Raw genomic sequence first — 17,918 nt, 5'->3', positions numbered from 1 at the left:
TGCCCTAGTAAGTGCTCAATAAATATTTATGGAGTGAAGGAATATTAAGTTCATGGTTCTGATCCCATTCTTTGGATATACACTGCCAGTTTTACTTCTTTGATCTCTTTTTTTTTAAGATTCCCTTCCATTGATACATTCTTTTAGATACAACAATACCATTGATTATGCTTTTAAGTCAGTCTTTTGTTTTTGTCTTTCACTAAGATGGGGTCCTGTATCTTGCCATCCTGGAGCTCTCTTATCTTATCCTAAGCCAGGGGACTTAGCTTGGTGGGGTGGAAAGATCATTGGTTGGTGTGGTGGAAAGATCATTGGTTGGCTAATTGAAGATTTTGGTTCAGATTCAAGCTCTGATTTTGTGTGATCTTGGTCAAATCAGCCTTCTCTGACTTGTGAAATTAGTAAATTTAGACGATCTTTATGATTTTATACTTTGATTTACGTTAAATATATGAGTAATTGAAGTCTCATTCTACTCTTAAATCTTATTATTGTTTCAGTGTTTTATATAAAGTAGTTTTGCTTGCCAGGTATTTAGTTACATAGTTGCATAAGGTCAGAAAGTATTTACAGAAACTTTTTTTTCTCTCCAATAGATAAATTTACTTATTCTCTCATTATGTATAAATACATGCAGTCATGTGTTCTGTACACGGCTCTGCTTTATAAGGGAAAGACCACTGATAATCTGCTTCTGCTTACAAAGAATAAATTTCCTTATTTTAGCTTGAGTGTTAGTTTCACTTTTGTCTTCCTTGGGCACGCTTAAGGAATCTCATGTATGTATTTTTGCTTGTTTGAGGTCATCTTTCTACTTCAGGGCCATCAGTAAAGCCTAGAACAGTGCTTTTCAAACTGTAGAGCCCTAGAATTTCTGTGGAGGATGCCTCAGGTTCTGCCCATCGGGGTGCAGGCGGGCTGACGCTGCCCTTTCCCCTTCTACCAGTAGGTTCGATCCTTTCTTGGGGGTGGGGGAGTAGTGGTGTCTTTAAGATAATTTGAAAAAGGACTTTTCTGTTTCAAAAACTGTACGAGTAGAAGATAATTTGGATGGAGATTCTGTGAGGCATCTTTATTAAGAAGAAGGTAAATGTTACGAGGAAAAGAATGCCTAGAAATGTCAGGGATGGCCTATTAAGTACTGTTTTATTTCTAGGAATCACTACCCAGGCCTACCATAGACCTGTTCCATTTAGACACAGTAGACCTCTCTGGGACTGCCGGATTACATGGACGTACTTGGAAGCAAGGTTTTTGCTCTCAGGTTTCTTCCCCCTGTTACCAAGGTACTTTATTAGTTGAGGCTTTTTGTCCTAATATGACTTCAGTTCAAGGGATGCACCTTTAACTATTGCTGTTTTCTTTTGAGAGTCAGAGCTATACTGTCTTTAGCCTACATAGCAATTGTATGGGAAAGGGCAACTTCTTTTTACTCTATTATTCTTACTGTTCTAATCTGTAGAATGGTATCTCTTTGGTATAGAAGGTATATGATCTTATAGAAACTTATAGAATCATGTTCTAACATAATTTATTTTGTTGTTCTGTACCAAAGGTGGTTCTGGTACCTGTATTGTTTGTTTAGTTTAGATTTAGAGTGCTTTTCTAAAGCCTTAGAGGGGAAAACCAACTATTGTTACCACATGGTGTAACTGCATTTTCAAAGCCCTAAGGCCAGAGATTTGGAATATGTTTATGTATTTTTTCAAATTGCTGTCATTTGTTAGCTGATTTTGCCCTCCTATAATTTCATTCTGTAAATTTACTATATACCACTGAGAAAATAATTATAATAGGACTACTATAATCAAGATGAGAGACAAAATACTATTGATCCGTAGAGTCAACATAGTGATTAAATCTAAGGGTAGGAAAATATTCCCAGTGCAAATAATGTTCCTTATACAGACCATCTTCCTCCTCAGAGGAAATCTAAAGTTTATCTTTGATGACAGTGTACTATATTATGATAATAAAAAAGAGGACTAAAGTTACTGAAAGAAACACAGTAAAAGGGGACAGAGGTTAGCCTTAGCCTTTATTAATTTTTAATTTTATTTTTGGCTGTGTTGGGTCTTCATTGCTGCATGTGGGCTTTGCCTAGCTGTAGTGAGCAGGGGCTACTCTTTGCAGTGGCTTCTCTTGTTGCGGAGCACGGGCTCTAGGCACTCGGGCTTCAGTAGTTGCAGCACGCAAGCTCAGTAGTTGTGGCTCATGGGCTTAGTTGCTCCACAGCGTGTGGGATCTTCCCGGAGCAGGGATAAAACCCGTGTCCCCTGCATTGGCAGGCAGATTCTTAACCACTGTGCCACCAGGGAAGTCCCCTAGCCTTAGTCTTAGTAGTGGCTCAGGCATTAATAAAGGGAACTTCTTATGGTGGTGTTGTAAAGTAGAATTTTCAGTGAAATTCAAATAAGGTTATGTTTTCACTTCTATATCTTACTTGCATTTGTTCAGATTTTGAAAGGTGACTTGGTGAAGACTGATAATATTACATATGTTAAGACTACTGCAACACTCAGCATGTATTAGCTTGACTGCTTCTGGCACATGTTGTGAGGCATCTGTGGTGTGGTCGAAGAAAGCAAGATGCAGCAACCAAATACTAGAGCAACCAATACTAGTCCTAATTCTAGTCTTGTGACCTGAGTCATACCCTTTGATAAAAATGTTCATTGTGCTTCCTTTGCAGTGTCACTGTGAGGATGAGATGCAGTAATATGCATAAAAGTGCTCTGAACTGTAAACCTGTGTAAATTTAAGAAGAATGTTATAATCTCATCATTATCATCACAAATCTACGATCTCAACCATTTCTCTAGGGGCTTTTACCACTAGGAAGGATATCTTTATTTTCGTGTTGGCAAAATAACATGTAACTTACTATTTTAACCATTTTTAAATGTACAATTCAGGACTTCCCTGATGGCACAGTGGTTAAGAATCCGCCTGCCAATGCAGGGGACACGGGTTTGATCCCTGGTCCGGGAAGATCCCACATGCTGTGGAGCAACTAAACCCATGCTCAACAACTACTGAGCCCACGTGCCACAGCTACTGAGCCCACGCTCTGCCCACGTGCCTAGAGCCTGTGCTCCACAACAAGAAAAGCTATTACACTGAGAAGCCTGCACACCGCAACGAAGAGTGGCCCCCGCTCCCCACAACTAGAGAAAAAGCCCACACACAGCAACGAAGACCCAATGCAGCCAATAAATTAATAAATAAATGGGAGGGGGAGTACAATTCAATGGCATTAGGTACATTCAAAGTGTTGTCGAACTGTCACCGCTATTCATTTCCAGAGCTTTTTGATTATACCAAATGGAAACTGTACTCATTAAACAGTAACTCCCCATTCTGCCCTTCTGCCAGCCCTTGGTAACCTGTGTTCTACTTTCCATCTCTAGGAATTTGCCTGTTCTAGGTCCTTCATAACTGGAGTCATACAATATATGGCCTTTTGCATCTGGCTCCTTTCACTTGTGTAATGTTTTTGAGATTCATCCGTGTTGTAGCGTGTATCAGAATTTCATTCCTTCCTCAAGCTGAATAATCCAATGTATGTATATACCACTCACACATACTTTTTTTTTTTTTTTGGCAGCGCCATGCAGCTTGTGGGATCTTGGTTCCCCGACCAGGGGTTGAACCTGGGCCCTGGCAGTGATAGCGCTGAGTCCTAACCACTAGATTGCCAGGGAATTCCCCACACATACATTTTAAAATCTATATGTTGATGGACATTAGGGTTGTTTACATCTTTTGGCTATTGTGAATAATGTTGCCATACACATTGGTGTACAAGTATCTGTTTGAGTCCCTGATTTCCATTCCTTTGGGTGTATGCCTAGAAGTAGAATTGCTGGATCATATGGTAACTCTCTGTTTAACTTTTTGAGGAACCACCAAACTGTTTTCCAAAAATATAGTGATTTTTATAAGGCAGTATTCGCTGTAGTTTTTCTGACCTTTGGGCCAAAAGTTTAAGCAGTTAAAGAATCAGGTTATGTTTTTAGATTATTTTTCATTCAAGGCTTGTTAAGAAATTGGGAAGGTAGAATGTGTTCATCAGCTAGTTATTATTATTACTTTGTAATATGTTATCTGACAGGACTATTGCAAAGAATTTGCAATTTATATAAATATTAAAATAGTGTAAAGATATGATCAAACAGATGGTAGTGGAATTAAAATTAAAGAATTGGAATCCAGTGACTTAGTTAATGGAATAATATGTCCAGCTTCTGATTATTCATTTGTAGCTGATCCGTTTCATGGATTGTGACAGACTTTAATTCAGTCTGCTGTTTTCTACCATTTACCTGCCTTCCAGGCTCACCCTTGTTCCATTCCTTCTTTGTTGATATCTGTTTTAGAGGCACATTAATTTTGATATTAATAAAGCAGTGCATTATGGGGGTATGATCTAAATTTGATTTTTAAAATTATCTATATTGCTTCTTGACTTTATATGTGGATAATTGAAACCTGATTTTATATATGGCTTCAATCCAATTTAAATCAGTACTGAGAATAATGTTTTGTATATATGAGATGATTTTCTTAAGAAATCAATATCAAGATTAGAAGGGGAATACTTCAAGTGTTCTTAAGATCTCTTTTATAACATCCCTCTAGGATTGCTATCTGCATAGACACTTAAAAGTGATATAAAACTATTTTTTTTAGGTAGGGAATGCAGCATAGATTGTTCTAATATTGAACTTAAATGTCCTTTCTGAAGCTTTTATACTTTTGGGGGAGGGATATATAGAGTACTGATGTTCCTGCTTATAATGATTTTAAGGTATAACAATTTTGCTGAATAATAAATACTGAATGACAAACATATTAAACCCTTGGATTTTTACTGTTTAGTCTGTTTAACACAGATACTTTTTTAGAAGTAGCATTTATATAGGAAATTAAAAGTGTATATAATGATAAAGTAATGATTTTTCAAAATATTGTGATCCTTTAAAAGTAATGCATGTACTTATACTCACATATGATCAAGAATTTCCTGTCTATTGGTTGGTTAAAAGCAATTTTATGAAAAAGATGTGCAGCAAGAATTCAGACAGAATTCCTGTTTGTTTGGGATTGTCTATTTTTAACTTTGTGGAGTTCCCATTTAGAAGATGTGTTTGGCTTTGTTGGTTACTTGCTGCAGTAAATTGGAACCTTAAGGTTCTAAGGATGTCTTTCTTAGCCTACAGTCCTTGTCACAGTACTTGGGAAGCCCTAGGAGTTTTTTGGTGAGAGTTTTAGGCAAGTAGAAATGAGTACAACTACAAAATAAAAGGTTGCCAATATTGACAGGAAATTAAGGAAAAAAGATAAAATAGTGTTCAAAAAGGGTGACACTCTATGAATCTAATGGGTATACTCAGTTGTTGACTCCTGTTCACTTGAAAAATGATTTGATTTTTTTCTTGAAAATCAACTTTATTGAAGTATAATTTACATAAAATATATTCATCTCAAGTGTATAGTTTGTTTTGATAAATGTATACACCTGTGAACCACCATTCAAATCAAGGTATAGAACGTTTTCATCAGAGCAAAAAATTCCTTCATTCCCTTTTGCTCTTAGTCTCTCCATCCCAGGCAATTACTGCTCACTTTCTGTCACTAAAGGTAGATTTGCCTATTCTAGAATTATGTATATATGTATACACACACACACACACACACACACACACACACACACACACACACATACTATGTGTGTTCTTTTGTGTTTTATAAAAGTACTGATTTTTAGGAGTTTGATCATTTTATTGCTGAGTAGTTAGCTACTGTATGAATAAGTCAGAACCTTTTTTCTCTCTTTAATTGCTGAAGGACATTTAGGTTATTTCCAGGTTTTGGCTATTATGAATAAAGCTCCTTTTGACATTTGTGTCCAGTTGTTTGTGTGGACATATGTTTTATATTTTCATTTCTCTTGGTGTAGAATTGTGGATCATAGAGATTTTGTATGTTCAACTTTATAAAAAACAGCCAGTTTTCCAAAGTGACTGTACCATTTTTTACCTCCACTAGCTATGTGTCATAGTTTAAATTATTCCACATCCTACTAACATTTGGGGGTTGGCTAATTAAAGACTTTGGTTCATATTCATTGAGTAGAAATTGTGTTATATGCAGACTTTTATGGCAATTATAAGAGTCTTGATATAGTTTTAAACATTTAGTAATGATAGCTAGTTTGTTACCCTTTACATCTCCTTTGTGCCAGGTACTGTGTTAATGACTTTACATACATTGTAATCTCTAATCCTTAAAATGGTTCTAGAAAGTAGAATGTATTAACTTTATTTAATAGAAAGGAATCCTGGGCTAGTAAATTTTAGGCTTAAGATTTTGATTCTGAGTTTGATTCTAAACCCTAAATTTCTTTATGTAATTTTATTTCAGTATTATGGTCTTTCTTTTTCCTTTATAAAGAACAGTTAGGATGAGTATGATTTCAGCTGATATCATGGTCCTTTGGGTTTGGGATCTCCAAACTGAACTGAGAAAGGTCTAAAAAGAATTAGAAGATGCCTCAGGGAAAAATTAAGGAGTTGAAAAGTTTTCTGTGTGTATGTGTGTGTATGTGTATAAAAGAGCATGCACACTTGCTTTTCTGAGAAGAGATGTTAAGTATCTAATTAGATGGCACTTTCCTATGTATTCTCTTATCTGAGTTGTGAGTAATAGGGGAAAACAGCAAAGCTTTAGAATTACTAGAGAGGGAGGACAGGTAGTGGTGAATAACAGTAATTGGATCAAGAAGCTTGTTTTTATCTTCATGCAGCTTAGTTGCTGTTAGAATGATCTTGTTTCACCATGTAAGAATCAGCCTATAGGCATCTATTTTTTAATATATCCCTAGATGATTACTGTTTAATTGTATGTGAGTTGTATTGCAGTGTTAGTTTGAATTTTAGAGCAGAATTTTTATCAGAAAATCTTGGTCGGTTATTTCTCAAATAGACAAATTGTGTGACACAATCCACATTTTGCAGATTTTTTTTTTGTTTTTAAAAATAATTGTTTAAATTTGGATCCTTTTAATTTCATTTTTTCCTATCCCACCCTGTTTGCAGACATTTCAACCTACGAATGAAGAGGGACACTTCCCTTTTCAGTGATGAATTTAGGGTGGAAACATCAAATACAGTACTTGATTATGATACCTCTCATATTTACACTGGACATATTTATGGTAAGTTGAACCTTAAAAGAACCCTTTTAATTCTTCTGTACACAAGGAAATATGTGTATTTTGAAGTATAGGCAAATATTTCAGAAAGATGGGATAAATCCTGGGGAGATTTGAGTGCATCATGAAGAATGATGGTCTTTGAAGAATGAAGTCATTCTTGGGTCTACCTTTACATATATGTTTAGTATTGAATTATGCATTGTCTGACTTCTGAGAGGTATGAAGTTTTGACTCATTACCTCCAAACTGTTTTTTAAAAATTTTTAATGATTTATATAGTTTTCTGATCTTCCAAGCAAGAAATTAACATTAACTTAAACTGTTTTATAAGAAAAAAAGAAGAGTCTAAAATGAAACTGTAAAGGTTATCTTTTTTTTTTAAGTAATTGTCTTTTTTAAAAAAATTTTATTTATTTATTTGGCTGTGTTGGGTCTTAGTTGTGGCAGGCAGGATCTTTGTTGCGGCATGTGGGGTCTTCATTGCAGCATATGGGATCTTTCACTGTGGTGCAGGCTTCTCTCTGGTTGTGGTGCATAGGCTCCAGAGCTCAGGGGCTCAGTAGTTGCAGTGTGTGGGCTCTCTAGTTTTGGTGTGCGGGCTCCAGAGTGTGCAGGCTCAGTAGTTATGGCACGCAGGCTCAATAGTTGTGGCATTTGGGCTCTCTAGTTGTGGCACGCAGGCTCTAGGGCATGCAGGCTCAGTAGTTGCAGCTTGCGGGCTTAGTTGTCCCATGGTATGTGGGATCTTAGTTCCCTGACCAGGGATTGAACCCAAGTCCCCTGCATTGGAAGGTGAATTTTTAATCGTCGTCGTCTTCTTTTTCTTCTTTTTGATGTGGACCATTTTTACTCTTTATTGAATTTGTTACAATATTGCTTCTGTTTTATGTTTTGGTTTTTTGGCCACGAGGCATGTGGGATCTTAGCTCCCTGACCAGGGATCAAACCTGCACCCCATGCATTGGAAGGCAAAGTCTTAACCACTGGACTGCCAGGGAAGTGGCTGTAAAGATTATCTTAACAGCCAAAAATAATGTGACAAAGTCATTCATAGGAAAATCCTCCCAGGGCCTGCCTTCCTCAGAAGCTGTTTGCTTTTTGTTCACAATTCTAAGGAATTTCTCTTACTACACCAGATTTAAAAAGGTATTAGGGAAATGGGGGGCATACTTATTAGCCCAATAGAAAATTACATTTGTCAGCTTAGTAATGTTGGAAGAATAGAACAATTTATGGAAGTGGTAAAAATGCTAAAAAAAATCAAAGTCTTCTGGAGGTATTAGGGGCAAAATATCATTGAGTTATAACTCTGTACATAAATAAATACTCAACATGATCCTATTTATTAAAAGTTATTAAAATTAACTGAAAGTTAGATTTCATTTCTACATACTAGAGAGATTTCCACTCAGAATCCTAACTTGAAAAATTAAATGCTTTGAGAAAGGTTTCTTATTTTTTTTTCATTATGATGGGTAATTGAGGTGTTTCTGTACTTAAAATTTCTTATTTGTAGATCGAGTAGTTAATAAATTAAAAGTTTTTTATACTCTTATAATTCTGTAATGGAAAAGGAAAGTGTTTTTTCTTAGGTAGATCAAGATTTCTAGTGTCAGATTATAGTTTTCTATTATTTTCTTGATAGTTTATCTTGCTGGGCAAGTAACTTAGTAGTCTCCCAAGGGCCCAGCCCCCCCTTTTTTTGTTTTTGTTTTTGCTAGGTGATAGTCAAAACTAAATGAGTTTGCATATAAACGTCACGTTTAAAATACAGATGTCTTGCACTTAGGTTCAGTCAGTGACATTTAAAGTCAACTAATTAATGTTAAGCTACAACTTAGAAATTGTAGAAAGCCTGATTTTTGTTTTAATGAGAAATTTTTAAATGGTAAATTAAATTTTTAAAGCCCCCTCCTAACTTCCCACCCCTTCTTATCATTAGATGTTTGACGCTCAGCATTTCTTTATGACTGTATCAAAAACCAAAACTGTTTTCTTATTATTTTCTTTGCCTAAAGAAGTATAATTGATGGGACACTATCACAAACCTTTATCCACTATCCTAAGAAGAATTATTGGTATAGTTTTGTTCAAATTGCTTCTGAAACATTTAATACTCTCTTATTTTAAAAATGTATTTATAAAACCTAATGGGGGGGGCTTCCCTGGTGGTCCAGTGGATAAGAGTTTGTGTTCCCAATGCAGGGGGCCCAGGTTTGATCCCTGGTTAGGGAACTAGATCCTGCATGCCACAACTAAGAGGTCTGCATCCCACAACTAAGAAGTCCGCATGCTGCAATTAAAAGATCCTGCATGTCACAACTAAGATCCAGCACAGCCTAAATAAATAAATTAAAAAAAAAAAAAAAAAAGAACAAAAAACCTAATGGTGGTAAGGAAGCTAAAAGGCAGAATATATTAGGTGTGAAAAGAACTTTTTTTCTTATGGCAATTAGATCAGAAATTCAAAAGACTTTAACATCTTTATTTTAAAAGTGTTTATTTTATCAGTGGATCTGCTTGGCTGTTATTTTACAGTCATTTATTGAATGACTGTTGCATGCATGCCAGGCACTGTGCTAGGTGCTGGGAATTTGATTTTTAGCAAGACAGATATTCCATTTTTCATTGTTGTTACTATATATATAGATGTATATAGTATATAATATTTTAGCTAAGTTCTAGTTGTTCACATTCATGTTGCTATATTTCATGTGAAAATTAATTTCCCTGGTAAAGTTGTATTTAGTTGTTTTTTTGTTTTTTTTTGTTTTTTTCAGTACATAAGGATGGCTTTATAAAGGAGAATGAATTTAACATTCATGTGCAGATTAAATTTTTAAGAGTCTGTTGCTTTCATTAATAGGTGAAGAAGGAAGTTTTAGCCATGGGTCTGTTATTGATGGAAGATTTGAAGGATTCATTCAGACTCGTGGTGGCACATTTTATGTTGAGCCAGCAGAGAGATATATTAAAGACCGAACTCTGCCATTTCACTCTGTCATTTATCATGAAGATGATATTAGTAAGTACTTAAATTTTGCAAAGAGTATATAAATAGTTAAAACTATATGGAGACAAATGAAACCTGAGCTATTTTGTTTTCCCTAAGCTATTAATCAGGCTAGAAAAGAGTTTCACAACTAAAATCTCAATTAAATAATAGATCTATATAGTAAGACATTGTTGTCAGTCTAAGCCAGTACTACTTTGTTGATATGATACAACCAATTCTATGTGAACTGTGAGTCAGCCAACTCTGAGTGAACTGGAAATTCTGTTTTCTGATATTATCCAGTCATTTAATACTGTAACACCTTTGTGTGTGTGGTCTACCCAAGCATCATCTTCTTATGTAAATTTCAGTGTGGATATTTGCATAGTACTTAGAGACTATTTTAGATATTTTGTAATTTCTAAACCTCTTGAGTATATCTTTTTGGAATCTTAAAATAATGACTTACACTTGGTAGGCTTCAGATTTATCTTTATGAGTTTTGTTCTCGACCATGGTTTTTGTGTGATGGTAATTTGTTGGGAGAGTTCTTTTTCTGTGTTTTAAGAGTAGGAAATGTATTTAGACTTCACCTTTTCATTCCACCATTGTCTGTATATCCGTAGTCATTTAATCACAAGACTGCTGTAATGAAATGACCCAGAAATACATTCCTCTAATTCACATGCCTCTTGAATACTTGTATTTTATTTTTGATTGTAATAAGACTAGTCGCTCAATTTTTGTCTGTTTTCCTAATTTGACAGTTTGGAGGCTTCATTTTTCTTTCTACATATAGAAATTTGTTGTAAGTAATGTCATTCTCACCCCTGGTAACGTACTGGAAAGTCTTAACCGTGTTGACCAAAAACCATGTTTTTGCTCTATCAACTCTGGCAGTTTCTGTACTTAAGTCTGTCCAGCTGTTTGTCATCACTAATGCTTGATTACTACAGAAAATAGCATACTTATTCTAGATAGAATACATTTATGATTTTGGCTCCTTGAAAAACCGTAAATTCATTAATGCTACTTGCCCACGTTTTCGCTTGTCCCTATTTGATTGCTTTTCCAAATTCCCCTGCTGGTATTTCAAGCTCTTCTCAAGCTTCAAGCTCCAGTCTTCCTTCACAAGCTAGAGTATGAATTCCTTTGCCTTCCTTTCTTTCTGCCAGTAGAATTATCATCTACTTGATTTGTATGTAATTAGTTTGTAATTTTCTTAGTAATTTAATTATTTTGCAGATTTACCTCCCCTATCAGAATGTGTAAGTTCTCCAACTGCAGTTGCTGTTTCCTTTGCTCCTTTAACATTTCAGATATTACTTATCTCTGGAGTAGTTTCTTCATTGATACTTAATAAAGTGCTGCAACATTTTCCCTATAATGTTTTCTCAAAGATCAAACAAGACCTTTGGGAAAGAAAGGAGAGAAAGAGAGTGATTGACACATTTTGACCTCATGATTTCCTTCCCATCATATTGTAATCAAACGTTTTCCTTTGCTTTATATGTCCTGTAAGTATCCTCTACCGTGTTCTGCCTTTTATGATTTCTGTTGTTTTGTCTTCTGTTTTCTTTCTTCTCTTATCTACTTGTATGTAGTTTTAGCATGTTCTGCTCTTTTTTCATACTTCTATTTCTTCCTCATCATATAATGTATTTTTTCTACTTTGCATCTTATAGTAATTCTCAAATATCTCCCTTTTTTTCAACCTTTCTTTTTCCCTAGAGGTGATGAGTTAGCTTGAAGAATCAGTGACATTGGATGCAGCTTAGTTTTCTGTTCTTTTTGGCATTTAACTTTACCATTGATTTCAGTGCTTAAGTCTTACTTGTCTTAGTAAACATATATTCATGGTAAGGAGAGCTTTTCATGTTCTGCTTGTTATTATATGCCAGTAGTGGTATTAGAGTTTAAAAATAATATTTAGAGTGATTTTGTTTGTAACTTTCTCTGGTAAATGGAAATGTAATGATATAAGAATAAAAGTATGGGAGGCAATTGCCTTAAACAGAATTTTTAATGCTTGCAGATTTAGACACTTACTTTTGAAAAACTATCTGAAAATCTGTCAAGTTAACTAACTATGAAAGGAAAGCACCCATGTGTTAACCTTTTCGTTTTTTTTTTTTTAATTAATTAACTTATTTATGTCTGCGTTGGATCTTCAGTGCTGCACACGGGCTTTCTCTAGTTGCGGCGAGCAGGGGCTGCTCTTCGTTGTGGTGCGCGGGCTCCTCATTGCCGTGGCTTCTCTTGTTGCAGAGCACAGGCTCTAGGCGCGTGGGCTTCAGTAGTTGCAGCACATGGGCTCAATAGTTGTGGCTTACGGGCTCTAGCGCCCAGACTCAATAGTTGCGGCACACGGGCTTAGTTGCTCTGAGACATGTGGGATCTTCCTGGAGCAGGGATGGAACCCAAGTCCCTTGCATTGGCAGGCGGATTCTTAACCACTGTGCCACCTGGGAATTTCCAACCTTTTAGTTTTTAAATAGTTATTCTATTCTAGATTCTAGACCAAAGGTTGACGAACTTTTTCTATAAAGGTCCAGATAGTAAATATTTTGTCTTCGTGGGCCGTATTTGCTCTATTGCAGCTGAATTCTGCCATTGTATTAAAACATTGTAGAAAACAGCAATAGAAAATGTGTAAATGAATGAGCATGGCTATGTTCCAATAAAACTAGTTATTGACACTTAAATTTGAATTTCATGTAATTTTTATATGATACAAAATATTATTCTTTTAGTTTTTTCTCACCATTTAAAAGTGTAAAAACCATCTGTAGCTTTCATGCCAAACAAAAGGACTCATTTATCTCTCAGGCTGTTGTTTGCCTATGCCTCTTCTAGAGGATGGCTAGATAAATTTGCTTTTTTTTTTAATTGAAATATAGTTGACATACAATATTATGTTAGCTTCAGGTGTGCCACATAGTGATTTGACATTTAAATACATTATGAAATGATCACCACAATAAGTCTAGTAACATCTGTCACCATACAAAATTATTACCGTATTACTGACTGTATTCATTATGCTGTATATTACCTCCCTGTGACTTACTTATCTTATAACTGGAAATTTGTTCCTCTTAACCTTCTTGACCTATTTCGCCCAGTCTCCTACTCCCCTTCCCTTTGGCAACCACTGGTTTGTTCTCTGTATCTATGAGTCTGTATCTGTTTTGTTTTCTTCTCTTTTCTTTTCTTTTTTCTTCCTTCCTTTCTTTTTTAGATTCCACATGTAACTGAAATCATATGGTGCTTGTCTAGATTAAATTTACTTTTAATTGACTCTTTAACTTCTCTGTGTAGAATACCTAAGGCTCTAATAGTGTTAGTAGTAGTACAAGTAGTAATTACTCTTTAGTGTATACCTAGCACCATATAAAGTTCTTTGCTTGCATTATTTTGTTTAATCTTCACGATAACCCTATCAAGTATATAGGCACACATATTATCCCCACTTTATGGATGAGGAAACTAAGCCTTAGAAAACTATGTCACTTGATTGTGGATCTCGGGTTCTTAACCATGTGTCTTCTGCTTCATTCATGGAAGAAAGCTGTAAATTCTCACTGCCATTATTCCAAGGATTTCTGCGTCTTTTCTGAAATCTGTAAGCCTCCCTAAAATCATACATTTGCATCTATTGCTGTTTAGAGCCAAGTTCTTTCCTTCACATATTTAGCAATGGATGTTTTATATCACAACTAATTAAAAGAGAGAGGATGTCCCTTTATTATTTAATAATAATATTATTGTTATTTTCATATAATTTGCTTAAGTGCCAGTAATTTATTTTTGCAACTAAAGTACTGCGTGACTGTTTAGACCTTTGTGTATATGCTTGAGTGAATTTGGTGTCCCTGTGTGTGTTATTTTCAGCGGAAGCAGTGACAGAGGAGGCATGTCAACTTTGGATAGGAATCCTGATAGGAATTTGGTTACCCTGCTCTTAATACTGTTTCTGCACCTCTAGACATGAATATCTGAAACCACATGGAAAATGATATTGCTATTCTGGAGAACCTTAGGGAATGGCTTCTGAAGCTGCATCAGAACACAGAGACAGTTTTCAGTGAAAATACTTAATAACTTCTAGATGCTTTAATATCCAGTTAAATGTGAAGGTGATAACTACATATAGTTATCCGCTTAAAATTCATACTTGTTTAATTCTGTACTTAGGTGGTCAAAAGCATAGAAGTGTAAACAATTATGACATGGTAAGAATACCATTTAGTCTTCTGCCTCTTGGCCCAGTTTATTTTAAAGAAACTGGAAAAAACAATGTCCCATAAACTATACTGCTAATCTTATTAATATGAGTAGCTTTTAGGAATGACTGACTATGTGATTGCTTGGAACCATTAGTAGTAGTGGACCTTTGTACCCTTTTGTATACTACTGTTCTGAGAGGCAAAGGTCTAAGTAATTTTTCCATGCTATACTTATAAAGAAATATTTTGTCTCTGAATTAAAAGGTAATTTTAAGTAAATATATGAAGCTGCAGAGTAAGAATGTTTAGGTTTATTCTTTCACTTCAGATTATTTGTTTTCCTTTGGGTGGCATAGGAAAGCCCAAAGAGCTTGAATTTGCCTGTGACTCATAGTATTGTATCAATAGTAGGTTATTCTTACTTTCAGCCTGTGTACTAGCTGTACTTGTTGCTTCTTTCTCTTGTGCTTCAGTGGGAAGACCCCTTATTTCTTGTTCCAAAAAACTGAGACTGTTGAATTTTACTTAACCAGTTCAAGGTGAAGTTCTCCTTCATGTAGAAGCCTCTTCATTTGTGAAACTTCAAGATACTGGTTTTAATAAACCTTAAAAAAATCAATTAGTTCTGTATTGTGTTTTTGAAGTTGTGGACATAAATGAGTTTTGTCCTAGTCACTAAGACTTCCAACTCTTCTTGTGTCACTATTAGTGGAAAGGAGGGAGAAAGGATAGAAGGAAAAGAAAGAAGGAAGAATTGAATTGGAAAGTATTGATAATGACTAGCATTGTTCAAATCTGACATTGTCAGATTGATAATGCCCTTCTAGAGGTAACAGGAAATTCTGAGGATTATGGTGAAAAGTTTCTGTATGTGCTTAAGGTCTCAGTCTGAAGCTTGGAAATGTGCTTATGTGTATGAAGTTGTGACAAACTGTGGTAGACACTTGGAAAGATTAAGGAATGGAGTGTTCTGATTGATAATTTAGTAGCAGAATGGCTTAAGACTGATTGGAAGTGCCCATGACTTTAGAACTCGCATAGTGTATACGAGTTTATTGATTAATCTCTATACTATATGTTTTAATTCACATGCTTTACTTAGCACTGATCATAAATACTTAGTTTTCTTAAGCACAGTGACAGTATTTGAAAGGAATATGAAAATTTAGTGGCAATGTTGAGTGTTTTTGCTTTGTTTTCTGAGTTAATCTCTAGGGAAATATAATTTCTCCAAACATTTCACAGGCACAAATGAAGAAAAATTGAGAAGGCTGTAAGAAATGGTAGCTATTTGAAAAATATTTAATTAGAAATGTGAGATATTTAATTGGGAACACATTTTTAAAAAACAGATTAAAAAGAGACAGTGAGAGATTTAATTCTTTTTGCAGAATTTGGAGAAAATATGCCTAGCCCTTTCATATTATTCAACCACAGTTTATTTTATTTCTATAAATAAGACTCAAGTTGAGAACACTTTAGATCAAGACATTTTCTGATTGGTTACCATATGTATTGGGTTGGCCAAAAAGTTCATTCAGGTTTTTCTGTAACATTTTTATGGAACAAACTTTTTGGCCAACTAAATATATATTTGTATACATATTTATTTAAAAACATAAATAGAAAACATTTTGGCTGCATAATGATCATTTCAGAAACATAAGATTATTTAAAAATAACAAAGCTCTTGTATTGTAAAACAGTTTTAAAATTCGTCCTACAAAGTAAAATTGTATTTGGAAATTTTGTTCTTTTTCTTCTGAGAAATATCACCTCATGATTTTGTTTTGCAGTGTTTCAAATGTTTTTACAAAGAGATTGGATAAGAAATTTAATTAACTGTACACCTGAATATGCATTAAAGATGCAGTTTTAAATATGTTCCCATTATACTAAGTTATATGTTTTGAGTTTGGAAAAAAGTTTATAGACATTTGATTTGGTAGTAAGAAGAATTTTTGCCAAAATCTTGGCTCTCTGTGCACCAATGGCGAGGATATGGAGACAGAGTTATGGAGGAGAAAGAAAGAGTGGCTTTTATTTCTTTGCCACGCAAAGGCGGGGGCACAGCAGTCTAGGGCCTCAAGAACTGTGTGTCGTTCCGTGCCCCCCCCCTCCCCCCCCCCCCTTTGGGAAATAGGGAGAGGTTATCTAGTCAGGGGCAGTGGTCAGAGGTATGTGATAAGGATCAAGGCAGCAACAGTCCTGCATTCCCCTTTCTTCTGCAAAGTTTCAAAAGGGTGGGGTTGCTGACAAGATTAAGGTGTGTGTAGGGTCTTAGGTGGGTCTTAGGGTCTTAGGTCTCCTAACCTTGATGAGTTTCTCTGGTCCCTTTAATCTTGCCTCAGGTGGTTTCCTGGCTGCTCCTTCCTTGGTTAGCAACTGTTGGGGGAATCTGGCCTTTAGAATTCAGGGAAGGTCACGAGGCTGAAGTCTTGCCTGCAAGAAATGGGGGACAAAAAGGCCTCCCATGCCCAGGAGCCCCACAGGGCCCTGCTCAGCAGCAGAATGAATTTGAAAGTTTTAAATTAAAACTTCAGAACCATGTGCATTTAAAAAATAAGGATTTTCTGTTGGAGGGCATTGTTTTTTCATCATACCTCATCTGCAAACTGTTCATAGAAAGTAGAGTTTTCTGGAGTAGACCAGAAGATTGATTAGTTCTGAATTCAGTAGAATTCTGTACCTTTAGTACTATTGCAAAAGGCACTAGAATTATTTCTAAACCCTGATCTTGAAGATGATGGAAACTGAAGCCTAAAGAGTCTTAAACAACTTGGGCAAGATATTTTCATGGCAAGAATCCATATTTCCTGGCTTCTGCTCTAGTACTTTATTAGTTACATTGTAAGTTAGGAGAGACTTTTTTAAATGTGGCTAAAGTCAAAGGACTTATGATGGTAAAGACAATTATTGTGAGGATTAAAAAAAAGATTAGAAGAAAGCTAAGGCTTTATTTTTGGTAGGCTTTATAAAGCTAAGGCTTTATTTTATTTTGCAGAAGTGTGGCTTTCTTTGCTACTGCAAAATAGAGTAAATTTACATTTTAGGTTCAACTTTTATGAGTAATGAGTTAGAGAGAAAAAAGTAGACACAGCATTAAGAGTATAGATGTGTGTATGTGCTAGGGATAAGTGGTGCTAAAACTCAGTCTTTCACATCTCTTGTAGCACAATTCAGTGTTTGATGTTTATGCTAGTGACCTTGTGAGTGTGCCTGAGGACATTGGTCCAGTACTTGGGCCCTGTAAAGAGCTGCTTTACATTGTGATATCAGATTTATTGTAAAAATGTTAAATTCTGTTCATGGTTTATAAATTTGGAGATTAGATAATCTCTGTAAGCAATCTTGTTAATCTTATATTTATAATCAAACATTAGACTAGAAATTCATTGATGTGTATTTTACTGCTTTCAGCAACTATAGAGTCTTGTGGAAGGAAAAATTTCCCTCTGCCCTTTGGAGGTTC

At 35.3% G+C, this 17,918-nt stretch overlaps 1 protein-coding gene across 1 annotated transcript in view; it reads left to right on the top strand.

The window, feature by feature from the left end:
- ADAM10 (ADAM metallopeptidase domain 10) overlaps positions 1 to 17,918 on the top strand; it is a 135,880-nt gene that overhangs the window by 46,848 nt on the left and 71,114 nt on the right. Inside the window, exons 3-4 of the mRNA XM_057722546.1 lie at positions 7,104 to 7,222; positions 10,089 to 10,247. Of these exons, the coding sequence (XP_057578529.1) occupies positions 7,104 to 7,222; positions 10,089 to 10,247 (278 nt within the window). The remainder of the gene's footprint in view (positions 1 to 7,103; positions 7,223 to 10,088; positions 10,248 to 17,918) is intronic.

Source organism: Hippopotamus amphibius, chromosome 2 (assembly GCF_030028045.1).
Source record: "Hippopotamus amphibius kiboko isolate mHipAmp2 chromosome 2, mHipAmp2.hap2, whole genome shotgun sequence".
NCBI lineage: Eukaryota > Metazoa > Chordata > Mammalia > Artiodactyla > Hippopotamidae > Hippopotamus > Hippopotamus amphibius.
The sequence above is the reverse complement of the archived record's forward strand: the minus strand, read 5'-3'. Positions and strand labels throughout refer to the sequence as shown.